The sequence below is a fragment of the Lytechinus variegatus genome, chromosome 1 (genome assembly GCF_018143015.1).
Source record: "Lytechinus variegatus isolate NC3 chromosome 1, Lvar_3.0, whole genome shotgun sequence".
Taxonomy (NCBI): Eukaryota; Metazoa; Echinodermata; class Echinoidea; order Temnopleuroida; family Toxopneustidae; genus Lytechinus; species Lytechinus variegatus.
In genome coordinates, this window is record NC_054740.1 from 14,191,156 (window position 1) to 14,209,287 (window position 18,132).

Consider the following 18,132-nt stretch of genomic DNA (forward strand, 5'->3'; position numbering starts at 1 on the left):
AATATTTATCATTGTATTATCATGTGCAGTGTGTGGAAATTATGTAAATATATACTGTATGTATTTTTAGAGCAATAATTAAGAAGACAATCATAAAAGAAATTAATAAATGTTTATACTTTACATAGTTATATATATATCACTGTGTCACATGTTTGTATTTCTGATGTAACATTCAAGATGGAATTTCGATGTCCAATAATGAAAACGCAGCTAATTAAGACGACCCCCTTGCACACATCGAACACGCGACAGTGGCAATGATCACATTGTATTTCGAAAATAGTTCAAGGCCTATGAGCTTTAATTCCATTAAACTCCACGAACTTTTCAAGATAATATAAACGGTATAGATTTAAAAAAAAAACGCTCCCTTTCTTATTTCTTCCTTTTTAAAATCTATCTATTACATTTTGATATAAACAAGAGTACTGGAATTCGACGACAAACTGACGAAAATATTCCTGGATCCACCATCACTGGTTGCTAGCTATAGTGCCCTTCTTTGAAAATAATCAACTAATCAGTAATTTTAAAATGTGTATAGCTGAAAGTCATTATATATAAAAACACATAGTAATTCTCTGTTACACACACACATACAATGCCTCCTTACTCACACACATAACAGGTACAAGAGGCAACATCGAGGCATTGCCCTAACAGAATACGGTGCACTACAAAAACACTGGTGTTGATTTAACACCAGCCCAGAATCTATTATGTCCACACCCAAAGCGTTGAAACAGCGCCAGTTTGGTTTTGGTCTAACACCAGATAGGTGTGTATTCAACACCAGTCAGTATTAAAACAGCATCGGTTTGATTCCAAACTGGTGTTCTTTCAATACTTCTCTGGTGTGGACATATATAGATTCCGGGCTGGTGTTAAATCAAAACCTGAGATTTTGCAGTGTGCAGTGCACTGACATAAATTGCTATACATTATAAGACACGATAATGGTTAGAAAATAAAGTCACCACAAGGGTTACAAAGGCACGCTTCTCAAGACACGATACACGGACTTTATGATAAAAAACGAATATTGTCTTTTCTCGACAAAATATTAATTTCACAGCCTTCGTGGAAACACACATTATCTCGTTTCAATACAAATATTGAGAAATATAAAAATACTACAAAAAATATAAAAACTCCCAAGATTGTGAAGATGATAGGCCTATAAATTTTTTTTAAACAATACAGCATGACGGGTGCTTTGTGATCACAGATTTAAAAACAAGGCGGTGAGTTTTAAAGTGGTGTACTTAAGATGGAATAAGTCAAAAGTGGAATGAACGCGTCTCCTTTTTCTAGAGAACTACATGAAAAATGACTGATGCGAGCGAACGAAGGGATCAAACATCTTGCAACTATATGACATGAAAATAAATGCGAATTGAACATTGCGTATTCATTCTCGTGTAAAAGATATATGACTTAATTAACTAACGTACAATATATCTTGACATTCTATCGGATGTACTTGGACCCGGGATATCATAATATTCTTCCGGGGTCATCAGTGGATTATCTATACCCATCATCGACGTGCCAACGTCTGAACTCCCCTTTGTCAGCGTGTTGGTATCGCCCGACGAGTCCGTCATCTCTGAGCCTGCATCGCAGCTGTGTCGAGACCGGAGCGTTCCACTCTGTATGATAGGGGTGGGCAGCGGTGGAGGCGGTGGAGGAGGGGGAGCGGGTGGTGAGAAAACCGGCGGGTTATTGAGGGTTGACGAGGCGGCGGACGGCGGTCGGAATGTATCAGACGATGTCGACGGGTGACTTGAATGGTGGGAATCGATAGTATTCAGGAGATCTGGGGACACAGCAGAAGCACCTACAAGGAGGAAAAAAAAAACAAATATCAAGTTCAATAGCCTATATATTTATTTCCGATGACACAAGACAATACAACAATGATGATTGGTGTTTTATACTTTGAATAAACTTTGAAAAGTTGAATGGCATCCCTATGCACTCTCTCTCTCTCAATTGAATCTCAACGAAACAGATAATGTATTACACCTGTCGTCCAATGCCCGGATCATATGTCTTTGAGAATGAAAACCACTAGGCCTCAGTCCAGATCGCCGAAAAAAATCTAACTAAAGATCAACCGAATTTCACCAAACCACATCTCAGTTTATATTTTATTGTCCGAATATGGGGGAGATAAAACGCTGGCTTCTAACTTTATAAACCGGGATATAAAATGACTTTATTCATATCTCACCATCTACGAGTGGAAGGTTCCATTCCGGAAGTCCACTACGCCCAAAGTCCTTTTGATTCTGCATGTCAGAGGTCGAAGGGTCTTGGTCATCCGGGTCAATGACCTCATGATAATGTTCTTTGATGTCCCGTGAGTCGGCGTAAATGAATGACGTCGGACTGGCAGGTGGATAAGTGTTGTCCTGTAGAAATAGATAGAGAGACCGTATATTGGTGGAACAACTCATTAATATTAATTTGAAATAACACGGGTTCTTGCGGAAGAGGTTTACGGTACATCAGTGGGTGTTTCATGAAATTTTTCAGTACTGACAACTAAATTGTCAGTGCTGACAACTTCTGTGAAATCCTTGGTTTTGATTGGCTGAAAGGCACTGGTCTCTGACTGTTTTTAGTCCTTCTAGGACTCCCCACATGGTGTTCCGTATAACTCTACCTCGATTATTCATACCATACTTGAGCATGGGTGGAATTAAATTTTACTTGAATTAATAAATAAGTGCAATCATCCAAACCTTCAAACAACACGTACTGATTCTATTTCGCTTTTGTGTTCTTTGATTATTATTAACCATATTTTATCATGACAGGTCTAATACAAAGGAAATATGCTGCACGAAGGCACCACTTATGCCGTGTTCAATACTGCACATTACGATGGGTTGTGTTGGTATGACTGCATTCTGCAACATAGAGTACCGTATCCCAAATTTTACAGAAGTATGACCCTTAACATTCGTATCTATTTACCTCTCGATTGTCGTATCGGAAGAACCTTCCATCTGCCCCAATGGAGCTGTAGATACTTCGAGGTCTAGGAATACAGGTGTGCGCCATGTTGAAGTCAGTCAGTTTGATGCAGGGTTCGTCCTGAAGATCGAAGGACTGTTGACTCTTACTGCAGGTCCTCCTAACCACGTGATGGACAACCAGGATGATGGCCAGTAAAATCACGAAGCCAACCACGACGCCGATGAGGATGTATATCAGTCTCTGCTGCTGTTCGAAAGTTAGCCCGCCCTCATCGTCGTCGGATACCGGTGGGGCTTCCGATGGCTTCGGTGTGGTCGGAGCGTACGGACCGTCGTGAAATTCGATTGTCTCTGCTGTCAGGGTTTGATTTTCGAAGGGCACAGTGATGTCAGTCGAGTCCATATAGCCGTAGAGATCCTCTGCGAAGGCAAAATCCGCAGTGTCCTGCAGCGTGAAGTCCACAACGACAGAGCCACATTTCACGCTGTTGACTGATATCCTGGAATGGTCTAGAGACATCAGAGAGGATATTGACTCGATGAAATTGCTTTTGAAGGCGTCCTCTTTCGCCTTGACTTGACGACAATCTCCTCCTAATTTGATGGTGCATCTCACCGGGTAGTACACTCCCAGTGTGGTTTTGTTTCCATCAGTGGTTGCTTCTGTTGATGCTGATTCTGTTGGTGGGATATGCGATGCCGGATTTGCAGTACTGGCAGTAAAGCTCGACGTGGATGGCATTGCAGAGGGGATGCCACTCATTGATGCGCTCAGGAGAATGTTTGACGATGATGCAATGGGCGAAGCAGATGAAGGCATCGGCATGCGATAATCTGAAGAAATCGGAGTTGAATGTATTTCCGGAGTTTCTGAAGAAATCAACTGAGTGAATAATTGCATCGTTGGTTGAGGAGACTCTACGGACACGTTGACATCAGCCGATGCTGTCATTAGAATCGTGTATGATTCCACGAATGATGTTACATTTAAATCAATGAAAGACGAGATGATTTCAAACGTAGGGGACATTGATTGTGTAGCTGATATCGGCAATGATCCATTGAAGTCATAGGTCGTGCTTGAGGTCATTGACACGCTGGCGGAATCGCCGGTGCTACTACCCAGCACTGAAGAGGTGACCCGGTCGGACTCGTACGTTGAAGATATAAACATAGAAATTGAGTGAGGAAACGAGGATGTTCTTGTATCTGCAGCATTCGACATAGCACCAGAAGACATAGAAGTAGAAGGGGAGGGAATGACGGATGGTGGAGGAGGTGTCGAGAATGGGCTTTGATGAATGCTATGGTTACCGATAGATGATGATGGAATTGGTGTTGATAGTTGTGATATTGGAGATGATGTTGATGATGATGATGATGATGATGGTATTGGTCTGGCTGATGATGATGATGGTATTGGTGTTGATGGTGTTGATTGTGAGGATGATGATGATATTGACGGTGATGATGAAAATGATGGTATTGGTGTTGATGGCGGTAAAGACGGTATCAACGTTGACGGTTGTTGTGATGGTATGTTTACTCGGGTTGATGGTGACGCTGCAGATGGCATTGTTGAAGGTGATGGTGACAACAATGATGACATATGTGATGCTGGTGGCTGTGATATCAATGTTATTGGTATTTGTGATACTGGCGTAGCTGTGGTGATCTCAGCATCTTGGTCTAATGTTGATAGCCAGATCTCTTCCGTCGTCGTGATGTATATGTCGCCATCCCAAAAGTTCGTAGACATGGTAGAGGTGTTCAGATTTCCTGTAAGGGAAGAAATTAACAATCTTAATCTAAGATCTAACATCAACTTGATATATGTGATTATAAACATAATAATAGATTGTTCGTCTTAGACAGAAGTTTTAAAAAAAGTCGTGCACATATCACAGCAATAAAATACCAATCTAGACACATTTTGGTTTGTTTCAATTAGTTCGTAGAGTTTAAAATTTGATTTTAGATGAGGAAGATGATTTTAAGTAAATATTGACAAAATGCATATGTTCTCAACAACTTAATTAGACTACCAAATTACAGTTGAGGGAAAGGAACGACCAAAAACGGTGGGGCGCTAGTCTGCTGGGCAAACCCTTCACTCCAAATAAGGGTCTGAATGTGCAGCCAACTCATGCCTTGTGTACTGAAGGCTCTGGAACAGCAAGTTTTGTATGTGCTAGTTTTTGCGTGGAGGCACACTTGTTGATCAAAGTTCCAATGAGGGTCTGTGCCTGCAGACTAGTGGGGCGCCGTGGTCTAATGGTTGAAATTATCGTTTTTCAATCTGAGGGACGTGGTTTCGATTCTCAGCCATTGCATGTTTTCCTTCAGTAAGAAATTGGCTCACACTGTGCTGCACTCAATCCAGGTGAGTTAAATGGGTACCGGCAGAAAGTTATTCCTAAAAAAGCTGCGAAAATCGGAATCGGTAGACTAGTTTAGCCGGGGTAATATAGAAGCGCCTCACGTGCGCTTTACAAATCCTTCATGATAAAAAAATGACACCCAACATAATACCAATGGATCTCATTAGAGTATAAAATTCGTGTTTCTTTACCTTCATAAAATGATGAAGTCATCACAAACAACGGTTCCGATGACGATGGTGCATAGATCGTCTTCGACGTCGCCTTCGGTGACGGATGTACCGACCTCGACCTACTCGACTGCCCCCTTGTCGGTGGCTGCGTATCATTAATACTCAATGCCCATGTCATGGTTGATATCGTTGATGAAGTAGTATTTAGCATGTTTGATAGCTGAGGCGATGGTGATGACATCGACGATGATGACATAGACGGTGGCGTCGATGATGAATGAAGGAGTGATGTGGACGATGATGGAGCATGCGGATGTGCCCTTTTTATCTGACTTGAAGAAGATGCTTAAAGGTAAAACAAAAACAAGTTATAATGTAACACTGAGAAAATTTTAGCCCTATGGTGTATCACAAACAAGTATTTTATCAAGGCTCATAATATGTGTATGTTATCTATCTTTGATATGAATACATCGGCTTGATTTGATTTTATGCAGGATTTTTGTCCCGCCGCCTGCATCATGTGCATAGCATACGCGGTACACATGCTCCGCTTCTCCGACGACGTCGCGACGATGGTGGTGGCTGAGGAAGTTTCAAACCAATTCAGAGACCTGGATCCCGTCCCGTGACGTATAATTGGAGAGCCCAAAATAATTATGGACGATACACCCCCCCCCCCCCACTCCCGGTCCCTTCAAATTTCATTTGAAGAAGCATTTAGAGTTAGCTACTCAGGACCCATATAAGCGTTCCTCTTTTCAAATTGTACCTCAATCACTTTCAAAATCAATATTCGGCCCTCTATTTTGATATTTTTGTTCGACTCACAACTCCAGCTTACTTTCTTATTTATTCTTATTTTATTTTATTTTTTTTACAGATTTCGACTAAATATAGTTGTAACAATACACGTCTTAATAATTTCACGTCATCTTCTTTTTGCATCATTGCACTTTTATTGTTAATTGTATGCATTTTTACTTGCCACTTTAGCTTTAAGATTCCTTCGCATGTATATAATTCATTTATTCCTCTCTTAATATGATGTTGTAATGTAAATGAATTGTTTTAATTGTTATGTTATGCTATGTACATTGCCCCATGGGAGACCAACACATTGTTGAATGGGCCACCCTGTTTTTAAATAAATAGATAAATGAATGATTAAATCAATGAATAAATAAACAAATAAATGAATAAATAAATAATAAATAAATAAATGAAGGGGGAGGGGAGAGGGGGAGAGAAAGGGGAAGAGGGGGATGAGAGAGAGAAAAAATGCAGAGAAACACAATTGGTACTGTAGTGAAAGATTTTATCTCCGAGAGCGAAATGATAAGTATAGCATGTATTGGAGCCTGTTGCAGAACAATCACATTTCGATTCTGAATTAATCAGAAACAAGCATTCAGGAAACTGATTATGATTATAACTTTAATTGTGTTCAACCAACCTCTTTCCCCGAGAGGCCGCTGAACAAATATTTTATACTTGTTACCATCTATTTAAAATGACTTATATGATTTATATATACCTGACGTCTGGTGAATGCAGACAAGGAGAGATATCAGAGAATACACGGTTGCCATGGTGATTCACATTTGAAGTACAATGACTGCCAAGCAACATCTAGGTCCAACGGAGACTTGATTAGACGTCAAATCTTCTGGAAAGAAAATGTACACGAAATTACAGCAGAAGTGAAAATCATGGGCTGGATATAACAAACACCTCAGTAATTCAGACACCTGGATAGATAAATAATTGATTGAATGAATGAAAAATGAATTGATGTGAATTTAGGAATGAAAAGGGAGATAATGAATTGATGAATGATATTTTAAAAAGGCATTAATGATTAATGTAATTCAATAAAAATGCATTTCAACCCATAAACATCGTGTCATGTCACTGAATTTTTCATCATTCCCAAGAATTCATTTATCATCATTTTGTCCTTATTTTCGGTTTAAATGTGTTTTGTTGTATGGAGGTCTGCCCCAGTAGCGTTCGCAGGGGGGGGGTGACAAGCAAAAAAAAATCTTAACCAAAAAGTTCATGCCATTTCGTACCAAAAAAAATGAGAAGAAAAAAAATGGTCTTCACCAAAAACTTGAGGTCGTTTCGTACCCCCAAAATATAAGACAAGCAAGCAAGTAAAACAAAATAAAAAAGGGTCTCCAACAGAATTAAAGAGGGGGGGTGAACCCCTGTAACACCCCCCCCCCCCCCTGCGTACGCTATCCTCTTATAAAACTGATATAATCTACTCTATATCCCATACTGATAGATGGATTGGGAAGGGTCGCAAGGTGCACAGTCAATAGGGTGTCACGACCGACACCACTTGATGTCCCTGGATGACAACAGTCACGCTGAGGTATTAAAATTGGCTGGATATAAATCAGATTTGCAAATAATGATAACACCCAAATAGAACTAACACATACCAAAATAAAAAACACCGGGGTTGGAGTTCTCTACATTTATTACCAATCAACACCATATTTTTCATTTTTGAAAGGAGGGTGCTAATATGAAACGGTAATCATGGATAGGTGGAGCCGTGGGATTGAAAAATATCGGGAAGATCAAGATGCATATTAACGATCATTGATTATCTCATTTTACTACTGCACTATAATCAAGAGTATGGAACAATAAATATGAATCTGATCCGAATGTGAGTTATCCGACATAGAATTTGATTAAAAGGAGTTTCTAAAAACAAAGGAATTCCAATGAACCGGCCAAAAACAGTACAGTCGTGCGTAATTTAACGATTATCTTTACGATAACATTCCTTGGATTACGTGGGTTAAATCCTTGATCAAGCTCATTATCCTAGTGAATAATGTCGTATGCGTATGACCCCCCCCCCCCCCCTTCCCCGCGCCATCTCCTAGACGTCGCCCTTGATCGCTCACTAAGAATGCCATCCAGCTCGACCCACTTATAAAGTTATGTACTTGTGTGTATGGCCTTTGACATTTTGTAGATTAGAATTCATCTTGTGCATTTACTTCACTGATGGTTGGTAGTATTATTGTGTTTGACTGAATTTGGAATGTTGAACTTGCTGTCTGTTTTTGTGTGATCATGGAAATGTAGACATAAAAAGTGAACAGACAACAGGCAAAAATAGTCGTTTGGTGGTACAAAATTTGAAAATAGCGCGAAGAAACTTTGTGCGTCATACTCTGAAGAGTGTACAACGAAAAGCTTTGGCAAGGCTCTTCTTCGCGCTATATGCAAAAACAAAAAATAAACACAAATCGGCAAAGAGGATTAAAATGAATTTAAAAATGTCCTTCAATTTGTTTATCAAACGGTAGAATCAGAAACAAGAGACGAGGCGTCATCAAGCGAATAATTTGGACAAAAAAATGAGCATTTAAAAAATGAAATAAAAAGAAAATACTAGAATATAGGGCGGATACAAATTCATAAATGCGGGGCGAAGAAAGTTTGTCAATATCATCGGAATATTTGACAAACATAGCAAAAGGACCCCACTCACTCCCCCCCCCCAAAAAAAATATATATATATATCATATGTATTATCTTCTTATGTATAATCTCTGATAAAGCTGATGCCGGGGATGCCAGCTTGTCGTCATGAACCCAACAAGCAAATGATTCAAGGAGAATATCTGGAATGTATATCCCGGATAACAAGTTTGTTAGTTTTGTTTAAAGCATTATATTTTATGTTTTGTAAGTATATACACTGTAGTTTCATGTTATACTATTGTACTCTCTATTATGTAGTAGTCTCATACACCTGGAGGGGGGTCGAGAGAGTTGATAAAATATCTAAAAATATATAAATAACATCATGCAAAATTATGCAGTTTCATTAAAAATAATATTTCAATAACAGACGTAAGAAAAAAATATGATTTACCTGAAAACAATAGGTGAAGGTAGTGCAAAGTATGCAAAGTATCATTTGAAAAATGACATATTATATTCCAGTCTCCAGAGTGACAGCTGTTCCCCGCGCCTTGAACTTTCGCTATAAATCGAGAACCACGAGGACCCACCGATAAGCAGTGACAATCACATCACGTGAAGATATTTATCAACATCTTCCAGATTACCACTATAAAAGAATGACAAAATAATTTTGATAGCGATTGATTATGACGAATAAACATGTATATTCGGCAGACAAAAAGACGATCTACAACACTTCCCTGGTTAAGTGAAAGTATATTTCAAAGTATGCTATTCTGATGGTAGTGCGCGTGTACCATGTGTACTACCAAAAATATAAATGATGAATGGAATGACAACCGGTTCAGTGGCAGTCCTTCTCCATCCGAAGATGGAGGAGGACTCGGGAATGAGAGGTTTGAAAGTGGACCTCCCTATTAAATATTTTGATGGAAAAGGTGCACCTTGATGGATATATATTGTAGAAGATGAGTTAGAATCATTTGTGATTTACATGCAATGATCACTAGCTGCACAAGCGTTTACACAATCAGAAAAAAAAATGTACGCCGGTATAAATTGTTTGCCACTGTTGCCACGCTAAGATTTTACCTGCGTAATCGTCCATCGGAATCTACTTCAATTTATTTTACAAATGAATTTCCGTAAAAGTAGCCAGGCCTAACTAAATCGTACCCATTTATAATGTGAATCTAATGCAATCGCTTTCATGAGATGTACTTAAATATTGTTGACAACAAAATGTCTGGATTATGGTCATACGTTTTGTGATCAGCCTGTCTGTCGAGATCCGAGATGTCTCGAACACAAGTTTACAACGGTCCTGGAAATTGGAAATAATATTCCGACCATTAAACCTAACAGAAGATCAACAGAGAAAGACATCCGTAAGAAAAAAACAAACCCAAGAGACCATTAGGCGATAAGAGCAGCTCAGGAAAACAAAAAACAGGACCATACCACAAGGGCGTTACCCTTTTTTCAAACTCCTATTACCCCTCATCTCTGACTTCGCCCCAAAAGGGTGCACAAACTGCACCCCTCAAAAGTGGCAAGAGGTCACGAATTCCACGCTGATGACTTTTCATCGGTCAAAAGTAGACGGTGGAATGCGACGTCCTACCAATCGAAAAATGGTTGCCATGGTGAATATTATCACCATCAAGCGGCGGCTCCACATCGCGAAAAGGTCAAACATTTTTAAAGGATGGTTGGATTTCTCAAAATAAGTCCACAAGATATACCTGCACTCTCAGTAACTCAGTATTAAAACATTAAATATCTTCTTTATTTATTGCTATCAAAATCCTACTTAGAAGCGACGTGGTGTAGTGGTTGCAACTCTCGTCTTTCATTGGGACAGAGGGTCGTGGGTTCGCACTCCACACGATTGAGGCATCAATTTCCTTCGACAGGTAATTCGTCCAAACTGTGCTGCACCCAACTTGACAATATGTATATTTTTTTTAAATATACATATTGTATATTTTAAAAAAATATATTAAGTTGTGAGCGAGCGAAGTGAGAGAAAAAAGCGACATTTTCATACAAAAATCAAATTTTGTGATTTTGACGTAATATTCAAAGAATAATATCATTTTTCTCCCTTCCCTATTTCATTTTCTCTTTTTTTTTCTTGGTCTTTTTTTTTCATCTGTACGCCCGTGATAATTATTACTATTAACCTGCAACCCTTAAAAATTTTAAAGGGATACATGTATGAACAGTGTAGTAATGAGTGGAAGGGAAAATTTATTGTCTAAAAGGCTTAATCTTTTCGACGTAATTCTCGTGGTTAATTGGAACCATATACGAGTCCAATTAGTGGCTTAATTTAATTGGATGCACGGGAGTGTGGGCACTCACACGGTGAGCTGAGCTGGTATGAAAATTGAACATGGTGAATTGATAATCAAAATACTGCGGAATACAACGACTTTATTACAAGACGCAATCATCATTGGGAATGTCAGTTTATCAATATCTGTAGAAAGTTGAGTTATTGATAATCCAATTATGTTTTAGTTTTATATCTTAGATGAATTTAGACGAGCAAAATGGACATATGCCGCGCTGTATAAAACGCAAGAGGTTGAATGTCTGGATAACCACCTTAACATTGAAGGGGTAGAAAAGATAAAGATTAGTTAAGAAGGAATTATAAATTATAATAGATAGTTAAGAAGGAAATATAGTGAAGTGAACATATCGTCTTTGGTAGTCATATTCTACACAATATGGAAAGATATTGATGGGAGATCATTCGAGAATCTATACCCTATCGGCAATTAATTACAGTAAGTGTAGTCATTATTGCCATTACACTGTATTCAGTGCGATGACTGAAAAGATTACACGGTATTGGTAAATTAAAGGATGCATCAATATTCGTTCATGAAATCGAAAATTTCTTTATTTTTTTTAAAGAGTTTTAGATGATCAAAAGAGAACAAAAGTTACAGTATATTTACACTAAGCAGCGACGGATCCAAGATGCCACAATGGGGGCAAAAAAAATATTCCATTTCGTTTGGTAAAATCTTATTGCAAGATTGAGGTAAAACGGGCCTTTAATTTAAAACACATCTACATGTTATTCGATCCTCACTCCCAACAAGGGGGCAAAGTGTGTGGGCATTATTTTCCAGGGGGAGTAATTAGGACCAGCTTTGGGTCAGGATGGGGCGCTAGCCCCCCCCCCCCCCATGTTGCCTGCAGTTACCTGGTTGGACTCACAGTTTGACGTCCAGTCTATTTGCTTCAAATCTCTCCTTTTTTGAGAAATAAGGTTAAATTTCCTCTATAGATCCCAGCAAGATTCAGCGAGGGGTGCAAACTTTGGGTGTGGTCAATTCAGTAGAGACAGTGTGAGGTACATTATAACCATTCTTCTATCACGCATCTGTTGTTATCACGGGCGCATAGGCTGGGGATTTGGGGGCACCGGACCTAAAAACGTTTCACGACCAAAGAAAATAAATAAACCGGGGGTGATAGCAAATGAAAGGGGAAACGGTTAAAATTACATCAATTTTAGAATGTAAAGCAAAACTAGACTTTCAATGGTAAAATATCAATATTAAAATATCACTATTTTAATATCTCTTCCACTCCACACATAGTATGGGGCAAGAGGTACGATATACAATGTATAGGAGTGGTCAATTCCGATTGAGGCACCGAAGGGTGGATGTTACCATCGCAATAGGAATTCCTTCCACTAAACAGGTGTACGAAATATGCAGGGTAATGTTTACAGTCACATCAACGAAACCGACTCTAAACCGACCGATGGTAAGCCATCGGAAATAACGTAATAGCTTTGTTCGGCCTGAAGTCGGTGTCGTTGGTCTGACTGTATAGAGTTAGATATTACAAGAGCATGAGTGATCGAACCATACTATGAAATAGTAATGAAAAATTCATATAAATGCTAGTAAAAAGGGGTTTCTGGGATTTGGGGGTTTCTGTGAGTCCTAAACTCCCATAATAAACCCGATGTCCAGCGTAGCTTTCTAACGCATATTGACGAACGCAGAGCTGGTATAACCAATTACATAGGAAACGTTTCACGTCTATTTAATCAGTTATAGTGACTGAACTTATATACTATAGAAAAAATGACTAGAGAACCTTATTTGCTAATAAATATGAGATAAGGGCTGAAGGGAGATTCGAACTTACATCTTCGCATTAAGGTCTCATCACTTAACCACACGGCCGAGTAGTAGATAGTAGTATTATGATATCGTGGGTGGTTTGCCAGTGTTTTTGTTTTGTTTCGTTTTTTTTGTATTTACTTATTTATTTATGTATCTATCCATCTATCTATCTATCTATCTATATCTATTTATTCATTTATGTAATATCTATTACTTCAGTTATTTCTTATTTAATTAGTTATTTATTAATTCATTTATTTTTTTATTTAATATTTATTTACTTATTTATTTGTTTATTTACTGATTTATTCATTTTGCTCATCGGCTTTCGTTCTGACCCTAATGATTAAAAAAAGGTAGGATTAAAAAAATGTTCTTAATAATCTGGTGATCAATCATGTTTACGACGAACCGCCATATAGAGACTCAAGTTTGATTTTTCGCGGCATCAGTCTAAGTTAAGAAGTTCCACAAAGGTCATAAAAAACACCCTTACAATAGACTTAATCAATATATGCGCCATGATGAGGTTTCTAAAGAAGCATAAAGATATTCACGATGTTGTGATAAAAAACACTACTGGCTACATGCATTTTCCGGCAGCTTTAAAGTATCAATCGTGCTATAATTGTGTGTAAAATGTTGAATGTCGAAATGGGGAGACACGTTTTAGACTTATAAAAAGTTATATCTTGTTATCTTAAAATCGGAATTGAAAATAAACGAATAAATAAATAATCGGCATTGACGGCACATAATAACATCTTTCTACATGGCGGATCCAGGGAAGGGGGCACGGGCCAGATGTACCCCCCCCCTTGAGAGTCATAGTCAATATTTTTAATGTAAATATGTCTTTCATACACAAGTGAGCCCCCCCCCCCCCCCGCCTTTGAGAGTCACATCAAATGTTTGTTTTTTTAATGGGAATATGTCGTTACATAAGTCAGGACCTTTTTTTTTCTTTTGCTTGACAAATTTTCCTAGGGAAATGTGCCCCCCCCCTTCCTTTGGAAAAACCTGGGGAGCTATTCATCAACATTTTCGTCCGACTATAGTTGTCCGGTCTGACAACTTTCCTTGATTCTGATTGGCTGAGAGGCACTGTTACTATGGTAACTGTATGGTAAATCAGTACTTGTCGGATAAAACTTCCGACTAGATCCGCCCCTGCCCCATCGCGTCAAGTAGCTGTAAATTTTGTATTAAAGGGATGGTCCAGGCTAAAAGTATTTAGCTTAATAAAAAAGAATAAATTTCACTGAGCAAAATGCCGAAAATGTCATCATAATCGGATAAGAAATAACAAAGTTATTGAATTTCAAAGTTTAGCAATATTTTGTGAAAACAGTCGACATGAATATTCATTAGGTGGGCGGATGATGTCACATCCCCAATTGTTCTTTTGTATTTTATTATAATTATGAAATTAGGTTTATTCATTTTTTATCCAAGAACTGATTTAGTGCATTAGATATTTATTGCTACAAATTATTTCGTTATAAGGGAGACATATTATTCACACAAGTATGAAATAATGAAAAAATATGATTTTATGTAATAACATATGAAAACGGAAAGTGGAGATGTGACATCATCAGCCCACCTAATGAATATTCATGACGACTGTTTTCAAAAAATATTGCTAAACTTTAAACTTAAATAACTTTATTATTTGTTATCCGATTTTGATGAAATTTTCGGCATTTTCAGCATGTATTAAGATATAAATATTTTCAGCCCGGACCATCCCTTTAATATTCAAAGTTGTTAATAGGTTGGATTAAGTCGTGGTATTAATCTTTGCACATTCTTTCAGACATCTTGCTTGTTCTTTTAAGTCTTTTGTTCGCTTCTGTGAAGGGTGTTTTTATTTGAAGTCGTTAACAGATAATATTGTTGGCCACGGTATACATGGTATATAATCTGGATAGCGGTCAAACGCACGAATTCATTTTGTGTTGGGGGTGTTAATATTCTTCTGAACAATACCTCCGTTAATATCTTTTCAAAGTAGAACAAATAGAATGTTTTAAACACCTTAGTTCATGCATAAGCAAAAGAAATGGCATTTCAAAGTGAAATCTCAAAAGGTTGGTCGGGGGTGGTATGAATACGAACACATAAATCATGTAAATAGTTGTCTGTCAAGAATCACCCAATTATGGTGAAAATATTCAGTGCTTTACATTTTGTACTCTATTCAAATCATGATTTTTTTTCAGTCTGCGTACGAGTCCATTAAATTCTAAATATCATGGATACATTTCTCATGAAGATGCCCCCCCCCCAAAAAAAAATGATGGTGAAAAACAAACAATTTCCATCTGAAGTAATTTTACACACACGCACAGCAGCGTAATGCGTCGCTTTAATAAATCGCTCCAATTGTGACGACTGTATTATGAAACCCTCTTAGATGCTGTTGCCATAGCAACTGCATCCATCCAGCATCCTTGGTGGAACGTCTTATATCTTTACAATAAGACTAATAATAGATGCAGTGTTACTCAAGTCGCATTGCGTGAGAGCCTGCGCCATATGATATAGATTGTTATTACTTGTGTAAATACATTGTGCTCTTGGTTTGTGTGTTCTAGAATATAGGAAAAATGTGATGTTGTACAAATGAAAACCTTTAAAAAAATCAATACTTAGTTTGAATAATATACAAAGAAAATAGGTGATAATTATCTGACAGCATCAATGATAAATAAATATAGAAACGATAACAAGTGAAGTAAAATTGAATAAACAATCAAAATGAATATACACAGTGATGATTGATTCGTTTAATGAATTAACATACCTTAGGGCTATTAATGAAACAATCACTACAACTCCACATCAAACCTTTTATAGTATATTTATAGTATTGACGAACTGATATCTAGGCTCATTATTTTTTAAAGCGCGGACATTAAACAAAAAGTAAAATTTAAAAAAGTCTCCACCCCTCGGGTCTCCACATACATGGAAAAGAGAAAGAAATGATTTGCTTTTAATAAAACAGCATTTTTTAAAATGTACTTTGTACTTACCCAAAAACTAATATAATGTGAATTTGTTTATTCCGAAAGCTTGAGTAGTAGCACGTGATGACTGGCTAAACGCTGTTATAGAGAAGAACTGACAATATTTTCCACCAACACGATGACAAGCCCTTGAACTGCTTTAATTTAATTATAATCATCGTTTAAGCCGAGAGAGTTACTCGTTCCCAAATACAGCAGCTTCAATTATCCAATCAATATTCTATAACATATATAGTTTAGTCCTATTAAACGCACGCGTTGAACTGCGTGCGGAGAACATCGGAGGAAAATAATCCTTCGCGCATTTGCATCTAGCTAGCTGGTACTTGCTTTTTCTCTGCAATGCAGGCGTGTTCAATATGTAGATGTCTTTGTTATCAAAACCGGCATCCCTTTCTTGCGTGTGTTTTTCTCCTTCAAGAATTACGTAATGATAACATGGGGGGGGGGGGTAACTAGCAATGTAAAAGAAATGAAAGAGAAGGAAAAACAAGGAGTTTATGGTATTAGAAAAAGAAAGAAGATTAATTATTATTGACGAGTGCGGGATCGCGCGATATTATAGGCCTACTTGTTTCAACGAAGAAAATTACGATGAAATTTTCTTGATTTAGGTCCGCCCCCATAAACTCTGTCAACGACACGAGTAGCCGTCAGAATCGTCATACACCGTGGACCCTATATGGAGTGTCTATACTTACACTTAAAATAATGTTATATCTCACATTAAAGGGGTGTTATTAAAAAAAAAAGACTACAAAATATCGTCCCTTCCAGTGGGATCCGTGAAATATAAGAAACAAAACAAAACCAAATGAAATTAATATCTATTTATTACATTGATTTATTTTCACATATATTCCTTGAATTGTATATTTGTTTTGTATTATTTTGTACTTCTTGTTTTGAATAAAATATTGGCGAATGCCAGTGACGTTCTATTAAAATCAATTCAATTCACATAAATCTGTTTTTTTTTAATTATCACGTGGTCTTTGAGATGGGAATTCTATTTATAGGGACACGTTGTATTGAATATCAGGACACGTTCAGGTCCAATTTCATAAAGATTTGGAATGTACAAATCTTTATAAGACTTTCACTGTCAGTCAATCGAATAGAGTGATTTCAGTAGCTCTTAATCTTTAATGCAAATTTTGTCATTATGAAACGGGACCCAGTATGTTGCCGAAAAAAAATAATCGAAAATGTATTTCTACCTAGTTACTTGTTCGATCATTCAAGACAATTGATGTTTTTCTCTGAAGAATCGGTCTGCCGCCCTCTCACGGTTTAAAGAGAGGATAAGAGGGAATACGATTTACCCCTTCAGTTGCAAAAAGAGCCCCCCCCCCCCTAGAATACAGTATTGGTTTGTCCCTCCAAACCATTTGGTAGGGAGATTTAACGGCCCCTTCCCCTCTCTCCCTCTTTCTCTTTCCCTCTCCCCTCTCTCTGACAAAAGAGTAAAGTAGACACAAACAAAAACAAGAAAGAACAAAACTAAATGATTTCAGGGTACTATGTACAGATTTAATATATACTCTCTTAAATGTCAAAATATCATTTATTATTTCAACAAGTTATCAAACATTTTATCAACAACTACATCACAAAAAATTACCATAATCACCACAAACTATGATTATCACACTGTAAGGCTCTTCCCAGAAAGTTTTTATTTTGATAGAAAAATGTCAAGGCCTACCAGTATTTATGCCTTATACTAAATATAATTCCAACATTCTGTTCAAGCCATACAACACAAATGAACAAGTATTGCTTTATGATTACGTCTATCGTTCATTTACAAATATCACTGTGCTTGTATGTGTTTAAAAGGGATAAAATTGATTAAATTGAACCTTGAACCTCTCACTCAAATCTTATCAAATAAATTACTCTCTAGACATTGAAAATATTACACA

General features: G+C 37.5%; 1 protein-coding gene across 6 annotated transcripts; it reads right to left on the bottom strand.

Annotated features, from left to right (window-relative positions):
* Window positions 1-360: 360 nt before the first annotated feature.
* Window positions 361-16,547, bottom strand: LOC121406568 (flocculation protein FLO11-like). 6 transcript variants are annotated; one of them, XM_041597597.1, is made up of 9 exons: window positions 16,211-16,547; window positions 12,230-12,456; window positions 10,270-10,330; window positions 9,455-9,652; window positions 7,082-7,213; window positions 5,563-5,889; window positions 2,989-4,769; window positions 2,240-2,420; window positions 361-1,843 (listed from the first exon to the last, which is right to left on the bottom strand). In XM_041597597.1, the coding sequence occupies exons 5-9, from the start codon at window positions 7,134-7,136 to the stop codon at window positions 1,449-1,451; spliced, it is 2,739 nt and encodes a 912-aa protein (XP_041453531.1). In that variant the 5' UTR covers window positions 7,137-7,213; window positions 9,455-9,652; window positions 10,270-10,330; window positions 12,230-12,456; window positions 16,211-16,547; the 3' UTR covers window positions 361-1,448. The 6 variants fall into 6 exon arrangements, with proteins under 6 accessions (XP_041453531.1, XP_041453523.1, XP_041453537.1 ...); XM_041597589.1 differs by lacking the exon at window positions 12,230-12,456; XM_041597603.1 differs by lacking the exons at window positions 10,270-10,330; window positions 12,230-12,456 and having other exon boundaries at window positions 7,082-7,210.
* Window positions 16,548-18,132: the final 1,585 nt, after the last annotated feature.